The 16,956-nt window shown below is 33.0% G+C and overlaps 1 protein-coding gene across 4 annotated transcripts in view; it reads right to left on the bottom strand.

The window, feature by feature from the left end:
* LOC145690407 (myrosinase 1-like) overlaps positions 1–16,956 on the bottom strand; it is a 52,493-nt gene that overhangs the window by 13,421 nt on the left and 22,116 nt on the right. For all 4 annotated transcript variants that reach the window (XM_081765256.1, XM_081765265.1, XM_081765284.1 and 1 more), the window contains 5 exons: positions 13,105–13,227; positions 10,314–10,497; positions 7,273–7,367; positions 6,887–7,028; positions 5,136–5,287 (listed from right to left, as the gene is read on the bottom strand). In XM_081765256.1, coding sequence (XP_081621382.1) covers positions 5,136–5,287; positions 6,887–7,028; positions 7,273–7,367; positions 10,314–10,497; positions 13,105–13,227 — 696 coding nt within the window. The remainder of the gene's footprint in view (positions 1–5,135; positions 5,288–6,886; positions 7,029–7,272; positions 7,368–10,313; positions 10,498–13,104; positions 13,228–16,956) is intronic.

Below are 16,956 nucleotides of genomic sequence, written 5' to 3'. Positions count from 1 at the left end.
TCTATCTTCCATACCTACAAGTATGTTGTGATATTTCAGTAAATACTGTTTGATTGCTCACGAAGATAAATCTGACAACTTGCAACAGAACAGACTTGCTGCCTGCACGATGACAGAACTTCGTTGCTTTGATTTGATTATCAGTTTATAGAGATGCAAGGGCTCGGGAAAAAACCGGCTTTTTTGAAAAAAAACTCGGTTTTTTCTGCTTCGCTTTTTTGCTTGGGAAATTTTGGGCTTTTTTCAAAATTCTGCTTTAAATTGATAAAACAGACTTTGTTTTGCTTCTCTATAACACAAAAAATCATTTAATTAGTGGTTGATGCTGATAATAATATAAAACCTCGAAAATAAACTATGAATTTCGAAAAGATTTTTCAAACAATTTTTCTTCAACATATTTACATTATGAATTCCACAGGATTAACCAATGTATATAATAATAATTTTTTAACCTCCTATATACAAAAGTAAGCAGAGTTGGCAAGAACCATGGTTGTTTTTGAAAATGCCAAAAACCCGTTTTTTGGGGGATGTTTAAACCAGGCTTTTTTGATTTACATTTTTTGCTTTATGTATTTATATTACATATTCACAGAAATAAGTTCGTTTCGCCTTGGTGTTATTATGCAACAGCGGGGTTATGCCGGAAGAACTCCCATAAGCTTAAAGAAGTCCGGTCAGTAAATTTCTTAAATTGAGAATCTCCCACCCTAGCCATCGGGAAAATCCCGTCATTACTTGAAATGTAAGAAAATAACGGGAAAATCCTGTTATTGCTTTTCATGTAAAATTTAAAGGTCAACGTATCATAATCAGTACGCTAAAACTGAGGTATTAAATTACAAATTTAGTATGTAGATATCATTGATAGTCCAATCCAAGCTAATGTTGGAAGCTACGTAGGCAATCGATAAATTTTGCCAATTTCTATCAATATACATAAGCATTCTTGGCTTCTTTATAAGCAACAGGCATTTAGGCATGCAGAAATATACAATTTGGTTTGTTTCGTATGTTTAGGCTTAACATTCTTACGAAATACCGAGGTTATCAAAGAGAAGACTTTCGCTTAAACTGACATCCGAACCGCTACTTTGTTTACGCATGAAAGAAGGGTTGTGGTTCGACCGAGAATTGAACATGGGACACCTTGATTAAAAAGTGAAATGGAAATAAAACTATTGCAGGTGGTTTGATATCTGGAAACGTCACCATGAAGTTCACACTATTCGCATTTTTCATTCTTTTTATTTTTTGGTTTAAACCAGTTATTAAAAAAAAGTTGGTGTAAACCAGCCAACCCTAAAAGTAAACACTTCTTTTAAAAGAATACACAAATAACTAGCAAAATAGTATGTAGTATTTTTACTTCAAAATATTCCATACCCTCTTTTTGAAACAAAATAAAATTAAAATGAAACAAGAGAAATACTTAGATTTATATGATACACTTAAAGGCTGCACATCTAGAGCTTTTGGTTCTGTATATTCTTGAAAGTCTACAGTTAAGTTTTATATAGCCACCATCACAGTTTACCCAATCCTCAAGTTTTCTGAATTTTTAACAAGAGGGATTCAACATGTCATTACGGAACTCCCCCTCCCCCCAAATTAAAAGGACTACGGAATATATTTAAGTTAAGCTAAATACAACTGCACAACAAACATGACTGAGTGATTAGCTTTTGCGCTTCTATCGGGAAGTCCGGGATTCAACCAGCTATTCGACCATTCTGACAAAGCTTTTCTTCATTCCATCTGTGAATGTAGAAACAGTGCGTGTACTGTGAGTTGGCCGACTTCCTTTCTTATTGTTTTTAAATCGTTATTATTACAGTGAAACCTCTACTAACGGACACCTCTGTAAAGCGGACACCTCTCATAACGGACATATTTTGTAATCCCCAAACACTGTAATAGGAAAAAACCATGTTGACAAACCTCTCTAAAGCGGACACTCTCTAGTACGGACACGGACAGTCTTTTCTGTCTCTTATAGGTATTATTTACCTCCATATTACGGACACGTTCTGTAGAAATAAGTTGAAAAGTACAGAAAAAATACATTTTCAGAAATACATACATGTATCACCAAGGAAGCATTGTAATAACATTTTTCCTCGTCAACTGGCTGTTCAGAAACTCAGATGAAGCGTCTTTGTTTAACAACACCTTCATATCCTTTGCTTGCATTCCACTCCCACCCAACCTGTTTTAGAATCAAAAGTGATTGACAGTTTCCTGCAATTTGGGATGACACGTCATTCTACTGTTCCGCTAGAATCAAGCAGAATACATGTTTGTTTTTTGTTTTTTTTTGTCCGCGTATTCGCATATTGTCTTAGTGCCTCTATTTGTAGACGGAAATCTTTTTAAGTCATTCTGCATCGAATAAGCAATAAGGTGTAAGTTGTTGTGAGCTTTCGAAATGCCACGAAAATCGCTAATGTTAAAATCGAATTGATTGAATTTTCGAAGAATACTGAGGTGTGCGAAGGATAGCTGAAATTTTTTGTATCGGTAAACCACAAGCACCTGAGAGAATATAAAACCAAGACAAGTTAATAAAGTTGTGGTGTGAAAATGACAATGAAAATAGTGTCTCATTGCTTTAAACAAAGTTGGTGTGCAAGTGAATTTTTTTTATAGAGTGCAGAATGAAAAAAAAATCCTGTGTTAGGGTCGATGCTAAAAGCTAAGAATTTGGAGGTAGCAACAAAAATGAATGTTTCAGATTTCAAAGTCTCGAACGAGTGGTTAGAGAAGTTTCGGATTAGACACAAAATTTCTTTCAAAGCGATTTGTGGAGAATCCGCAGATGTCGACATGCCCAGTCATAGAACGGTTTGATAAATTACCTTCAATAGTTTGTAATTACATATCACCTTATTTACTAATTTACGTAAGAAAATACCGAAACCTCTCTAAGACGGACACCTCTCTATAGCGGACAATTTTTTATTCCCCACGGCTGTCCGCTTTAGAGAGGTTTCACTGTACTAATTACCAGCAGTGACGGTTTTGCGAAGGTTAGGGGGGCGGTCTTTCGGACTGAAGCCCGTTCCCCAAAGTTACGGAATGTCTGCAACAAACGAAATATCTATTAGTTATGCCTTTACTCATAAACTTTAAGCTCCCGTCAAATAAAAATTACGAATGTTTAGAAAAACTAAACATTAGTAAGAAAAACCCTTCCCAAAATACTTTTCTAAATTCGCCACTGATTCTCAGTATAAAATGATTTTTAAGGTTGTATCCGGAAGATTATTGCTAAACATATAAACGAAACGAAATATTAGTTATGCCTGTACTCATTAACTTCAAGCACCTCCCAAATAAAATTAGGACTTTTAGGAAACGAAACAATCAGAAAAAACCCTCCTAAAGTACTTTTCTAAATCCGCTACTGATTATTTGTATAAATTGGTATTTAAGGTTGTGTCCGGAAAATTATTGCTAAATCACTTCACAGCTACAGTATAACAGAAATGTGGAAGTACGGTTTGACGGATATATTGAAAAACGTACGCTTTGACGGATAAATAGAAAAACGGGCAAGTTTAACTTTTGCGCTAGAAGCTAGGGTACTAAAAGCTCTTAGAAATGAAACACGGATGTCAAACTAGAGAAGAAAAAAAGGTCGATAACTCACAAGTTAAAATGAAGTTAAATAGCCTCTAAAATTGCCCTCAAATACTACATTCTTCATGTTAGCTTTAATTCGTAAAACATGTGCTCCATCCATCTTGATGGTGAATTTCAGAGCGAAATATCGCATTCAGGTCGTGGAATTCTCATCTAACTATAGAATATACTATAAGAATGCTATTTAGATAGAAAAATCATGAAAATGAAAAAAAGCCAAAATTTCCAAAATTCTCGTTTTTTTCCCAAAAAAGCCGGCTTTTATGTGAAAAAAACCATCGATTCAAAAAAGCCGGCTTTTTTGCATCTCTATCAGTTTATCGTCCTTTTCAGCAGCGATGCTATCTAAAAAGTGGATCTTCATCTTAACGTTAAATCCAAACCAGGTGAGCTTCCGCCGGGAATCGAACCCGGGCCAAAGGCGTATGCCCTAACCGCTTAGCAATGAGGGAGCTCAAACAACACTTCGTTCGTGTATTTATTAATCAATTTTAGCTTTATTATTAAAGAAAATTATCTATCAGTTAAAAATTCTGTTAATTCTTAATTTAATCAATTAATTTTTCCAGGAGTAAATTTTCAATTGATAACTGTTTAAAAAATAGTAACAATTAAAAAAAAGATTGTTAATTTTTTCATGAAAACTCTGTGAAATGAATATTTTCTAAGTTATTTTGCGACTTATTCGAAAACTTCCTAGATTTTTAAACACTAATTTGCCTTAACACAAGACCTTTTTCCCAAAGTAAACACCTTAACTTGTTTTGAAATCATGGTCAACGTTCCCTCTCAGACTCTTCGGGCTGAGAATGACAGATTTTTTTTAATGGTTATATTGCTCATTTCCTTTCGCATTAGAGGCACAAAATGTGGTTTAATCGCTATTTGGAGTTGTCTGAGGTTTGCTTCCTCCCATTTTTTATTTTTTCTCTCTGCAATGGTCATGTGTATTTTAAAAATATTGTTGACAATCTCAGTCGGTTACCTCTGACTACATCACCGGTGTTAAATGCAAATAACATTGGGATCTACTAGAAAAAAAGCGGGGAAGCAACCAATATGAATAACAAAGAAAAAGAACACGTGTCGAATTCACTGATATTGAAAATATAAGTTCTGCAATTTTTTTTTCTATCTAGATGTTTTTAACCAGGAACACAGAAATAAACTGACCAGCGAAAATATTATGACCACCTGCTACTTTTAAATGAAGTCATTGTGATGACGTTTTTTTAATCCATTAAATTTTTCATTATTTTTTTCCAACTGTGGATATTAGAGTTATGGCGAAAGCAGTCTTTAGTAACATAAGAGCAAAATGGTGGATTGGAATATTAGAGCATAAATTAAAAGCATTGCCCTTAAATCGATTCCTGTAATAAATTTTTGAGTTTGTATGTACTCAGGGCTTTTGATTTTTTTTTTTTTGTTTGTTTGTTTGTTTCAAAAAATAATGAATGTTGGTCATTAGTCCTGAAAACACTCACATTAAAAGCCTTATTAATCTGTGGCACCCACGATGGGTCATCACTCATCATACCAGTTTCATCCTTGACACTGAGGACGGCTCCTTTCGACAGAGGACCTTCCGTTATTAGTCTCGTTATGTAATGATTTAAACCAAAAAAGTCTGATGAACCTAAAAGAGAAAGAGAGCTGAGGACGAGATTCAAATTATGTTATATAACATAACATAACATTATTCTAAGTGTTCTGCAACTCAATGCTTTACCCTCTTCCTCATATTTCTTTCGATTTACATAAGAATTATCTCTAATATCATGTACCATGTATCAAATACGATGTTCTCTCTCTAAATATTTTTCTTTCCATCGATTTCTCAATCAATCTTTTAACCATGTTCTTAACGTCTTTGAATTATCTCCAATATTGTCCTCCATTTTCCTACCTTCGTTAATCTTATTCCCAATACTTTTTTCTCAAAATTTCCTATCCACATTCTGAATCTTTCAAGTTCCTTTCTTTGCACTTTTCTGACCTGTAGATAACAATACGATATTCTACAAGAAATATTTGAGTATTTCTTTTGAATTCTATACAGGAATGTGCGAAGTACATTTTTATTTCACCATTCCTATCTTCCGTTTCATATATTTATAATATTTTATATGATCATTTAATAGACCCATTTATCATAACAATAATTCATTTTTTAAAAAACATTAATTTTCATCTTTTATTCATTGCAACTTTTCCTAGAATTTTCTATATATATATATATATATATATATATATATATATATATATATATATATATATATATATATATATATATATATATATATATATATATATCTCTTACCGTAATATCATCTGTGCTGTGTGAGTTTATATTTCTGCTTAATTCATGTTGAATGAAATTAATGAGACTCATAAACTGAGATCCAGAAAATAATATGGCCTCCAGACGTCACCCTTAAAATTACGATTTCTAGTCGAGCTTATAACGTATCAAAAGATAGGCCTATAGCCTTGTCATTAAGTATCAGTGAAAAATATTGTTAATGAATATAACAGCTTCTATTAATTATATTAGGTTACCTTAATATAATCATTTGTTTATATCTTGCATTATGCTTTATTTCATCATTTTGCTTTTATTCAAATTGATTTTTCTAGATTGACATCATCCAGTTTATTCGATTTTTCTACATTCTGTTTCTCCCCTTTTCCAGGTTTGAAGAAAACATATTAACTATCGAAATTTTTCAAAGATTTAATTAGTTTATTTAGATTTTTTTTCGAAAACCGAGGATGTACTGCAGTACATATAATTTTGTTCAAGCATATATTCTCTTTCAGTTTTCTTCTAAATCTGTACGAAACGAAGTGTCCTGGGAGAAGCTAGCGTCTTTCCGTTTGTCAAATTGAAGAACAGAGTCGAATGGATGAAATAAAAATAAGTAACGGATAATAGTGTGCAATTATGAAACTTTTTGTAGAAATCACAGTCTGTTAATTTGGTTTGCAATGCTGCTCAAAACACTTGGGATCTAAAGTGACTTTGGGGATAATATTGCCTGTCCTACTGACTGACTGACTGACTGACTCTATGGCCTATGGAACCCGGAGGTTCAATGCCGCGTTCACAAAAGCTCTCCACTGACTTCTATCCTTAGCTAATTGCATCCAGTTTCCACTTCGTATTCCTATCTCTGTGAAATCCATCTTAATATTGTCCTCCCATATTGCCTGTCCTACACGTATAAGAAATTACCTCGTAGAAGTTGAATTTGCTTCTGACTAAATGTAGGTAGACGAGATTGTCCTTCACCTATACAATTTTTCTCTACTCTCTCTCTCATATATGTAGGATAATTCCCTTCCTTACTAAAAATCGGATGAGCGTACCAACCTAGCTGAAAAAGAAAGAACAAAAAATACACAAGCAAGTATTAATATACAACATATATTTATTTTTATTATTTAACTGTACTGTTGATTACTTTATAAATTTTGTAAAATTACATTAAATCGAATTTCATTTTCAAATGTTTTGCAACGTCAAAATACAAGTACGTTGAATCAGTTGTTTTCATACAAATATATATCTTTACATATTAGAAACTATACACTAGTATAAAAACGTTACCATGCACTTACATGAAACTTCATAGCATTTTCTGCAAACAGCTTGTCTTCAGGAGAATTTGTTTTCGGATGAAGCCAATAGGAGTCAATAGAAATCCCTACTTTTCCTATAAGTGAAGAAAATTTAATTGTTGTGGTCGGAAGTCGTCAAAGTTCTGCTTATTTATTGAACGCTATTTTGTTTTAAATACAAATATGAGTTTCTAAAACTACTGAATGTTCTTGTAATGTATATATAGAGCTGCTTCATATTACGTTTTACCATATTGTTCATCATACTAGACAAGTTAAATGACATATTTGGCTCATTCACTTGCAAATAGGTGACATTGTTGAAAATAGTGACGTATTTTTCTTGACATTATGAAGGATAAACGGTGTAATATTTGCTAGATCCGGTAGTCATTCTGCAGTGAGTGGCCAGCTGATGTCAGTGTTGGTTAATCCATAATAACTGGTAGATTTGGCAAACAAATTAAGCTGGATCAACCTTTCGCTTTCTTGCTATATTGTTTGTGGTAGACCCACTCAATCAAGTAATATTCTTAGGAATTTAAATGCCATACTACTTTACAATAATATCATGTTAAACTCAGTTTAGTTAACTACTGTATATTCGGTAAAGTATTCCTATATTTAATCAAGCTACAGAAATTTTAACACATGCGTTATTATACCATTCTATACTATTATCATTTTAAAATTAATCTACACTTGGTTTGTTTTAACTTTCAAGCTTTCCTGATAAAGAAACTTCTGCTGTAAGTGTTCAAAAAAGTTGTCAAACTGCAGTAGAAATAGGTCAAAGGATATATTTTCAGTTTTTGCCGTTATGTTGTGGTGTATTCTATTGAATTATTTGTTATTACTTTTTGAGCGATATGTTTATTGTTGTTAGAAATAAATACATATTTCCTATGATGGCTATTACTTTGAGAAATCAAACAGATTACTTGTACAGAACGAAACAGAAAAAGTTCCCAATCTTCTGTTAAAGTTCAATGGTGTTAAAGTTCACAATCTTCTAGTAAAATAATAATAATAATCGTTGAATGCTGCTTTGATGGTTATGTTGCACTTACTTTCGAATCGAGAGTCAGAAAAAGAACTCGTTAAAACAGGCCAAGCATAGAGTTAGAAGTTATACAGTAAAACTTGTACTTCATCATAGTTGGTACCTAAAGTGGTAAGTATCTGTCTCGAAGTGGGAGACTCGTATTCGGTTTCACTCCACCTTAGTGATCTTTTACTTTCTACGTTCTTTTTCATTGGTAGTATTCAGTAATGCTATTCAGCCGGTTCGTAGGTTGTTAAAATATTTCGAATTCGCAGAACCGTTTGTTATACCCAGACATAACTGTAAATCTTACCCAGTTATATCCAGGAACAGTAAATATTAGTTTAACTAGCTTTGTTTTTAGAAATTCCTACAGCTACAGGTTAAACATACGATCTCTCAGAACAAGGCATAAGCGTTTATTTCTTAACCTCAAATGCTCAGATATCAAGAATGAGAATTGGGATCACATGAGTGTAGTGCTGAGAGTTATTATATTTGAAACGGGTACATAGTATTATTAATAATTGTTGATCCATTGCTGGATTAAGGTCTTTCCAATACTTTTTGACAACCATCTATCTTGGGTAATTGGTTTCCAAGATATTCGCAGTGCTACCTAATCTCGTCACACCATCTTGTAACATTAGAATGCTGTGTAGGTTGCTATTTGTCACTTGTGGTATTCAGTAAAAGCTTTGCTTTTGTCTATCTTGTATGGTTTGCTTTCTAAGAGAGAGATATTTAACTATCTACCTATCCATATCCATCTACTATCTCTCTCTCTCTCTCTTTCTTTCTCTCTCTCTAGGGTGTTAATGAACTATATCGACAAACTGTAAGAGGTGATTTCTTACATTAAAATAAGAGAAAAATTCAATGGACCTGTGGGGAAAAGTGCATAGTTTCAGAGCTAGGGATGTCCAAAATCATGGAAAAGCCTAATTTCAAGAGACCCTATTTCGAATTCGAGAAACTGTGGACGGTGGTCCTTATCAGCGTAAAGGAAGTCACGCATATGCAATCCAAAAATGCATATTTCATTAATGTTCAATGGGTGTGTAGAGTATTCCATGCAGGGTGAAATTCCCAGACATGCCATCAACCGAATTTTGAGATATGCTCTGACATTATGATTGGTCAAAAGCAGGCAATCGATAAGCCTTGATAGCAGTGAACACGGAATCCTTTGGCACGATGTCGGAAATGTTAAGGATCGTCAGCAGCACGGTCTCTCGTAGTCGGGAATAAACATGCTGTAATGTTTTCTTTCACCCTTATAAATAAAGAAAAGGGGAAATATACTGTGACGAAATACATCGCATCACACGTTATTCCGAACACAAAAGAACATGGAGCTGCCGGTTCCTAACACTTCCGACTTCCCTCCAAAGCAGTGAATGTCCATTATTATCAAGGCTTACCTCCTGCCTACTTTGAACCCTCATTGAAATCAGGGTATATCTGAAAACTGTATTGAGAGCATATCTGAGAATTACGCCCTGTATGGAATATTCTGTACATCTATTGAACATTGACGACATATGCACTTTTGGATTGTGTATGCGTGGGTTCCTTTACGCTGAGAAGGACCACCACCCACAGTTTCTCGAATTCGAAATAGGGCATGTTGAAATTTGGATTTTTCTCAATTTTGGACAGCCCTAGCTCTGAAACAAGCACTTTTCGCAATAGGTGCATATGAACTTTTTCTCTATGAACTTTTTCTCTATATATAATATAGAACCGGTTGTTAAAAAATTAGACTAACATCACTGGTAGTATTAAAAGTAAATGTTCCTTTTTAAACAGTTATCTTAAATTTTGCAATTCATTGGGTTAATTTACAACCAAGTGGATTGGCAAATTATTTGATTCATATGTACTTAAGTTTATCTGTCTGTAACGATGAAATTCGAGAAAAAATGATTTGAAAAAGAAGACATTTACGAAATGTTCTTTCCATAAATTAAAACTACGTGTGTATTTCACTTACCATTTTGTTTATGTCGAAATTGTTCATTGTACAGATGCCATGCTTTAGCATGGGCAATCAATTGATTATGAACAACAACATAGGTCTCTGTACCGCAACTCTTTCGTTTTGGTGGATGGACTCCGTGCTCGTAGCCCAGAAGAGTAAACACCCGTGGCTCGTTGATCGTCACCCAAAGTTTAACCTTTCAAAAAAGAATCATTTCATGATTTTCATATAAGTTGCTTCTTTTTTTATTTATTTTTTTATTTTTACTAATAATCCAAGTAAATGTAAGTTTATTAGAGTGTATTGAGCGATGCTAAAAAGAAAGTGCAACATTGAGCGATGTTGAAATTTAAAAAAACAAAAATAAAAAGTTCTAAGACATAATTTTTAAACTTTCCTGCTACTGTTTTTCCAAAATACTCAATAAATCATAATTTGCCTTAGAAAATATATTTTCTCCAAGTTCGAAAGATCAGAAAGTTATATATATATATATATATATATATATATATATATATAGTATTTCAGCAATACTATTCATTGTTTCTCAACTTCCCTACATTACTATTTCTTTTTTAAATAATAACTTCGAAATACTTAACAAGTAATATCTATTATTTGTTGATTTGTTCGGAAGTTTTCCAAAGTTTTGATTTGGCACAGTACAGTTACAAGCGCTACAACCAGTGGCGTAGGGAAGGGGGGCCAGAGGGGCCGCCCCCCCCAAGCGGTCCGACAATGTACTTTGGTACTTTGATGTTTGTAATTTTTATATATTTTTATGTTTATATATTTTTTGTTCGTAATTTTTTTATATTTACCTATAACAGCACTTGCCCCTCCCCAAACACACATCCTGGCTACGCTACTGGCTACAACCATGGTCATTTTATCCTACAAACTAGTTACAACATTGAAAAGCAGCCTATCAAAACCAGCAACGCCATAGTTTGTTTAGTAGGCTACTAAATTCTCTTTCTATCAGTTTCTGTTAAATGTATCTCGTACATGTGAAGTGAATGATTTTCAGTGTGAAGGAATTTGTTAGAAATTGACCTTACTATAAGGTTGATACAAAATCTTAAACATCGCAGGGTATATCAAAATGGTCACCACAACTTGGAGAAACGAGACGAGTTTGATCACATAAGAAAGTCATTCTAGCTGTGTAATTTACTCGTGCCATTGATTTGCTCTACAGAACAAGACAGTGAAAGAGGGACATTAAAGTAATTGAATGTCTTCATATAACTATTAGGAAAAAAATCTCAATAATCGTAAGGAAAATCGGTTAATATTCTACGTTGGCAATGTATTTCCTTTATCCTAAAATTCTTGGACGTATTCTAGAAATTTACTAAAACATTTGATGATTAGATTTGTATTATAAAGCTAAAGTTTAATAATAGCATTTATCGTAGATGTTGGTAAATCCTTAAACATGTTTTTCTTGAAGTATTTGATTTGCAAAAAGCCTTTGGTACAATGTGGCATAATAAAAATTTTCTTTATAAACGTCTTTCCCACCTTCGCACCACTTATATTTGCTTCATATTCCACTTAGTTAGACATTTATGTTTTTATTATTTGTTTTTATCTCTGCAAGTTCTTTTTATCAATTCTGAAGTACTACAAGGTTCCGTACTCTCACCTCTTTTTTCATTATATTTTATTTATTTGTTTTTTGAAGTGAATGGTGAGAAATTAGTTCGAACAATTTAAGGCTAAAACTTTTTAGGTATATATATATATATTTTGAATGAAATCAATATGTATTCTGTAATTTGCTATTGAGAAAGTTATTATTCAGTTTTTATTTTTCTTGTAAAAGATAATTAGCAATTCTGTAGATAATACCAGTTTAGAAACAAAATAAGTATCAGAAAGAAATCATAGCATTATTTAGCTTCATATTTGTCAGAATTTAATTTAAAGGACACTGGCAAACAAAGATAAATACTTTGTCAATCTTATAAAGCAATAGAATAATATGGTCAGTTTTGAAGAAAATGTAAGTTAAATGATGAGATGAAGTCACTATGGCTCTTGAGAAACTTTCCACTTCAACACTTCCAAATACGATTGAAATACATAGTACAGGTATCAGATTTTTATTTACTTATGTGCTCATCCTAAAATGTTGCGTTAATTTACATATATAAACAAGAGCTCGTAAAATTATAACGGCTTAGGAGTCAGTGGTTCTACCTCACCAGTTACGAGTTAATCTAACCTATAATAATTTTCATTGTATATTTAAATTTTCATTGTAGTTTATTTTGGTAAAGATTTCAACAAACAACAATATTGAGAAAACTTGTATATTGAATTTTAATGTGTTCTCTGTCTTGAGAATGTCAGTGGTAGCTAACGAAACTATCATTATGAATAAAATGAAAATAAACACAGCGTAAATCACCTCTCCCCCAAATGCGTTATTTTAATGAAATATTTCAGGGTAATCGTGAAGGCATACCGACGGTATTTTTATTTTATTCATAATAACTCAGGTGTTTCATTAAAAGTAAGTATCTCACTTTTACATTTTTGTTTGCCAGTAGCTTTTAAAACTCAGCAATTTAAACAAAATTTTCTTGATGTATAAAAAAAGTAATTCTGTGTATACAAGAGAAGATCCTGTTGAACTCCTATGCTTTTGACAAAAGAAATATAATGTTACTGGCCTATGTACAATATATCAATTGTAATATACAGCACTTAGATTTAGTAATTGGCATGAAAAAGCGTAGTTAAGTTTTCCCTGGCTCTACTGAGCAATAAAATCAAAAATTCAAAGGCTTACTCTATCACCATATTGATTGAAGCAAAACTCAGCATACTTTACAAAATGATCAATTGTTTCTTCATTAACCCAACCTCCTTTGTCCTGAAGAGCCTGAGGAAGATCCCAGTGGAACAATGTCACCTGTTGAAAGAGTAGATGATCTAAAGTTAACTACGTATTACACGTAAAACAAGAAAAAGATGGAAAAGAAAAGAACATTATTAATTTTATTACTCGTGTCACTCTTACCGTTCCCGAGATATTGGCCAAAAATGGCCGATTTCCAGAGATTTAAGGAGCCATATCTCGGGAATCGTAAGTCATAGAAATATCATATTGGTGTTTATCAATATCTAAGAGGATGGTAAATATGTTGGTACCAAATAGTAACCGGTGGTCACTGGTTTGGCCAATGACCAGTGGCCACTAATTAATATCTATACCAAAATGTTTACCATCGTCTTAGGTATTGATTAACACCAATATAATCTCTCTATGACTTACCGTTCCCGTGATATTGGCCAAAAGAATTGCCAATTTCTAAATATTTAACGAGCCATAGCTCGGGAACCATAAGTTGTAGAGAGATGATTTTGGGTTGATCAATACCTAAGAGGATGGTGAACATTTTAATACCAAATAATAACCAGTGCCCACTGATTAACTGTCTACTGGCCAACTGGCCACTGTTCCCCAGATATTGGCCAAAAAAATTCAAATTTTTAGATATTTAAGCAGCCATATCTCGAGAACTGTAAGTCATAGAGAGATGATATTTTGCTAATTTTTGCGACAAAGGGAAGAAGGTGCGGATAAAAATATTTACATCTAGGAACAATGACAGTTATCCTTTCCGCTCCATCTCTCCATTCTTTTTAAGTTCGTTCTGGCAATGCTCTTGGAGCATTCTCAACTGGTTATATTTGAATATTATACATAAACATAAACTTTTAATAACAATAGCTTTCACATTCCTTAATTTTGTCTACGAAATTTTTTATATTAACTTCCACAACTCAAGACAACTGTCAATCAGAGTAGTAAAAGATATTAATTTTAGTTCTATTCAATTAATTTTCAAGTTAAATTTAACCGTTATTTTTTTAACATTGATTTTTAATTTAATCATTTACTTTTCCACAGCCTTAATTTTAAATGTTAATCCGTTAATATTTCCATTAATTTTTCCAATTAAGGGGATATCACAGACAACATTTGTTATAGTGTTAAACATTTTTAATAGGCATACTTTTTGTCAACACTAATGTTTTCCTTGATAAAGATGGATTTTAAAAAAGGAGGAGGAGAAAAAGGAAAAGAACACTTTAGAATGAGCAGTTGTAATATAATCTCATTTTTAAAAATACATACCACTATGATCTTTATGAAGAAGAAATATTGAATTACCGTACATATTTTTAAAGGAAAAAATAATGAACAGAATTAAGTTCTTTTATAGCGGAGAACATGAATGAAACAAGTTTCCTTTTTAATATGAATTTTTCGAACGCTGATTAGTATATTATAAGTCACCGTACTCCATCACTTATTTCTTTGTGTCACATGTCAGTGCACTTTCTTTAAAATTTTAATGTCCAGCTGGGGTGGGCGAGCCGTGTGAGACATTAGGCTGGCACTTTATCAATTTTTCACTTTATCCTAAAGTTATGTAAGAACGGTTACTCGAAAAAATGTGATAATAACTTGTTACATTGCCTATAATATTAGAAGTATAATAAAGAAAGAATGATCCTTCTACGTTAATTAGTTTAGAAGTTAAGACGCATAAATTAAGTACATACGAGAAATTCAAGATGGCAGACTATTTATTCAAAATGGCGGAAAACCCGCAACTGGATTTTTTGGGATTTTCTGGAGGTTAATGAGGAAGAGATCACGAACAAATTCCAGAAGGTCCCATCCTTTTATTTTAAATGTCTACCTCAAACCTTATTTTGACTACACTAAAGTTCATGTCCACAGATACTTACGTAAAAGGTTAGTTCATCAGGGAAAGGATTCTCTCAGCATTTATTACATTGACACAATTAATTACATTGACACAATTAATTACATAACATAAACAAACACACTTTTCAAATCCTGCAAAAAATGCATTAGAATACGGAAGACAACATTATCTAAATTCTCACACACAGATGAAATCATTATTATGATTTAATCTTTTGTTTCTCATTCAGAGTTCCGTCAAAATAGCTTTATGTAACTAAAAGAAAAAAAAACACAACTGTCTAACAATTATGAGTTTCTTAATAAAAAAAATTACAAGTTTTCAGTTTCCAATCGATCGATAGATCGGCTATCAATACCAATCAGTAAATAACAATCACTGTTCTCTTCACATATGCTAAATCCACTGTTCAGAGCATGCATATTATGCATTGTACTTTCAATAATATACAGAGTGTCTCAAAAGTCCCCTGACACCCTGCTATTATCACAATTACAACAAAATGTAAGAGGGGAAACACGATGTCTCCAAATATTATGTTTTCAATCTAAAGTGAAGGAATTCTTTTAAATCGGACGAGCTGTTTGGGCTGTACACTCTTTATACCCCCAATGTTAAATGAAAATGGAACGTTACCATTTACCTGGACCCATTACATAAGTGAATGAAGTTACTATCTTTTACGCTAACATGTCGATGGCCAACCCCCATTTCAAACAGTAACTTCAGCCAAGGTGACCAGACGTCCCGTTTTAGCCGGGACAGTCCCTTTTTTCCAACCGTTGTCCCGTTTTTTCTGATTCTCGAACGGGACGCCTAAATGTCCCGTTTTTAAGTAAAAATGACCTAGGTGTCCCGTAATTATTATTCAAAATATAAATCGTCAATGCAAATTCTACTCTCTTCCGTACCAACACTCGTTGCCCCGTTTTTTTCTGATTCACGAACGGGACGCCTAAATGTCCCGTTTTTAAGTAAAAATGACCTAGGTGTCCCGTAATTATTATTCAAAATATAAATCGTCAATGCAAATTCTACTCTCTTCCGTACCAACACTCGTTGCCAAGGTTCAGCCGTGTCTAGCACTTCTGAATTTTCAAATGGGAATTGAGTGTTCGTGCTTCAAGTGGGAATTGAGTGGGAATTCTGAGTGTTCAACTAGTTAAAAGAATTGTTGGGTAGAACTTGCAATCGGGAACCATTATTTGTTGTGTGGTATGTGTAAAGTTAGAAACGGTGTGTTATCACTCTTACTTGTGTATTTTGTAAATTGAGAACACTGCTGAGTTCCAAAATGCAATCTGGAAGTCAGATACCCCCCCCCCCGTAGCCGATTCGTATGCGTCCCGTTTTCGCAAGTGAAAATTCTGGTCACCTTGAACTTCACTCACTTATGTTGTGGATCCAGGTAATTTACGTTGCATTTTCATTGAACATTGGGCGTATAAAGAGTGTACAGCAAAAACGGCTCGTCCGATTTAAAAAAAAAAAAATCCTTCACTTTAGATTGAAAACATCATATTTGGAAATGGTTTTTCCTCTTACATTTTGTAACTCTGATAATAAGAGAGTTACCCTATGTCATGGGACTTTTGAGATAACCCTGTTCTAAGACAACTAATATATTATCTTAATGAGTTAATATTAAACTGATTATAAATAGCTTAGAAATCATTGTCTCAAGAATATTTAAGAAATCTTCAATCTTAAAAAAAAGAAATTGTCTGTTTATTATTTCTCTTTGTTGTACACAATAAAATCTGAACGGGCATATATATTTTGGGAATTATCTTGTAGAACCTTTTCATTTGATATAATGATAATGAATATAGTCTTAATTTTAATAATAGCTATGGACTTTAGCTACCGCCATATAGAATTCTACGTGATGATGGCAT

Source organism: Thermobia domestica, chromosome 1, assembly GCF_964235325.1.
Source record: "Thermobia domestica chromosome 1, izTheDome1.hap1.1, whole genome shotgun sequence".
NCBI classification, from domain to species: Eukaryota; Metazoa; Arthropoda; class Insecta; order Zygentoma; family Lepismatidae; genus Thermobia; species Thermobia domestica.
This window is presented reverse-complemented; position numbering and strand designations above follow the sequence as displayed.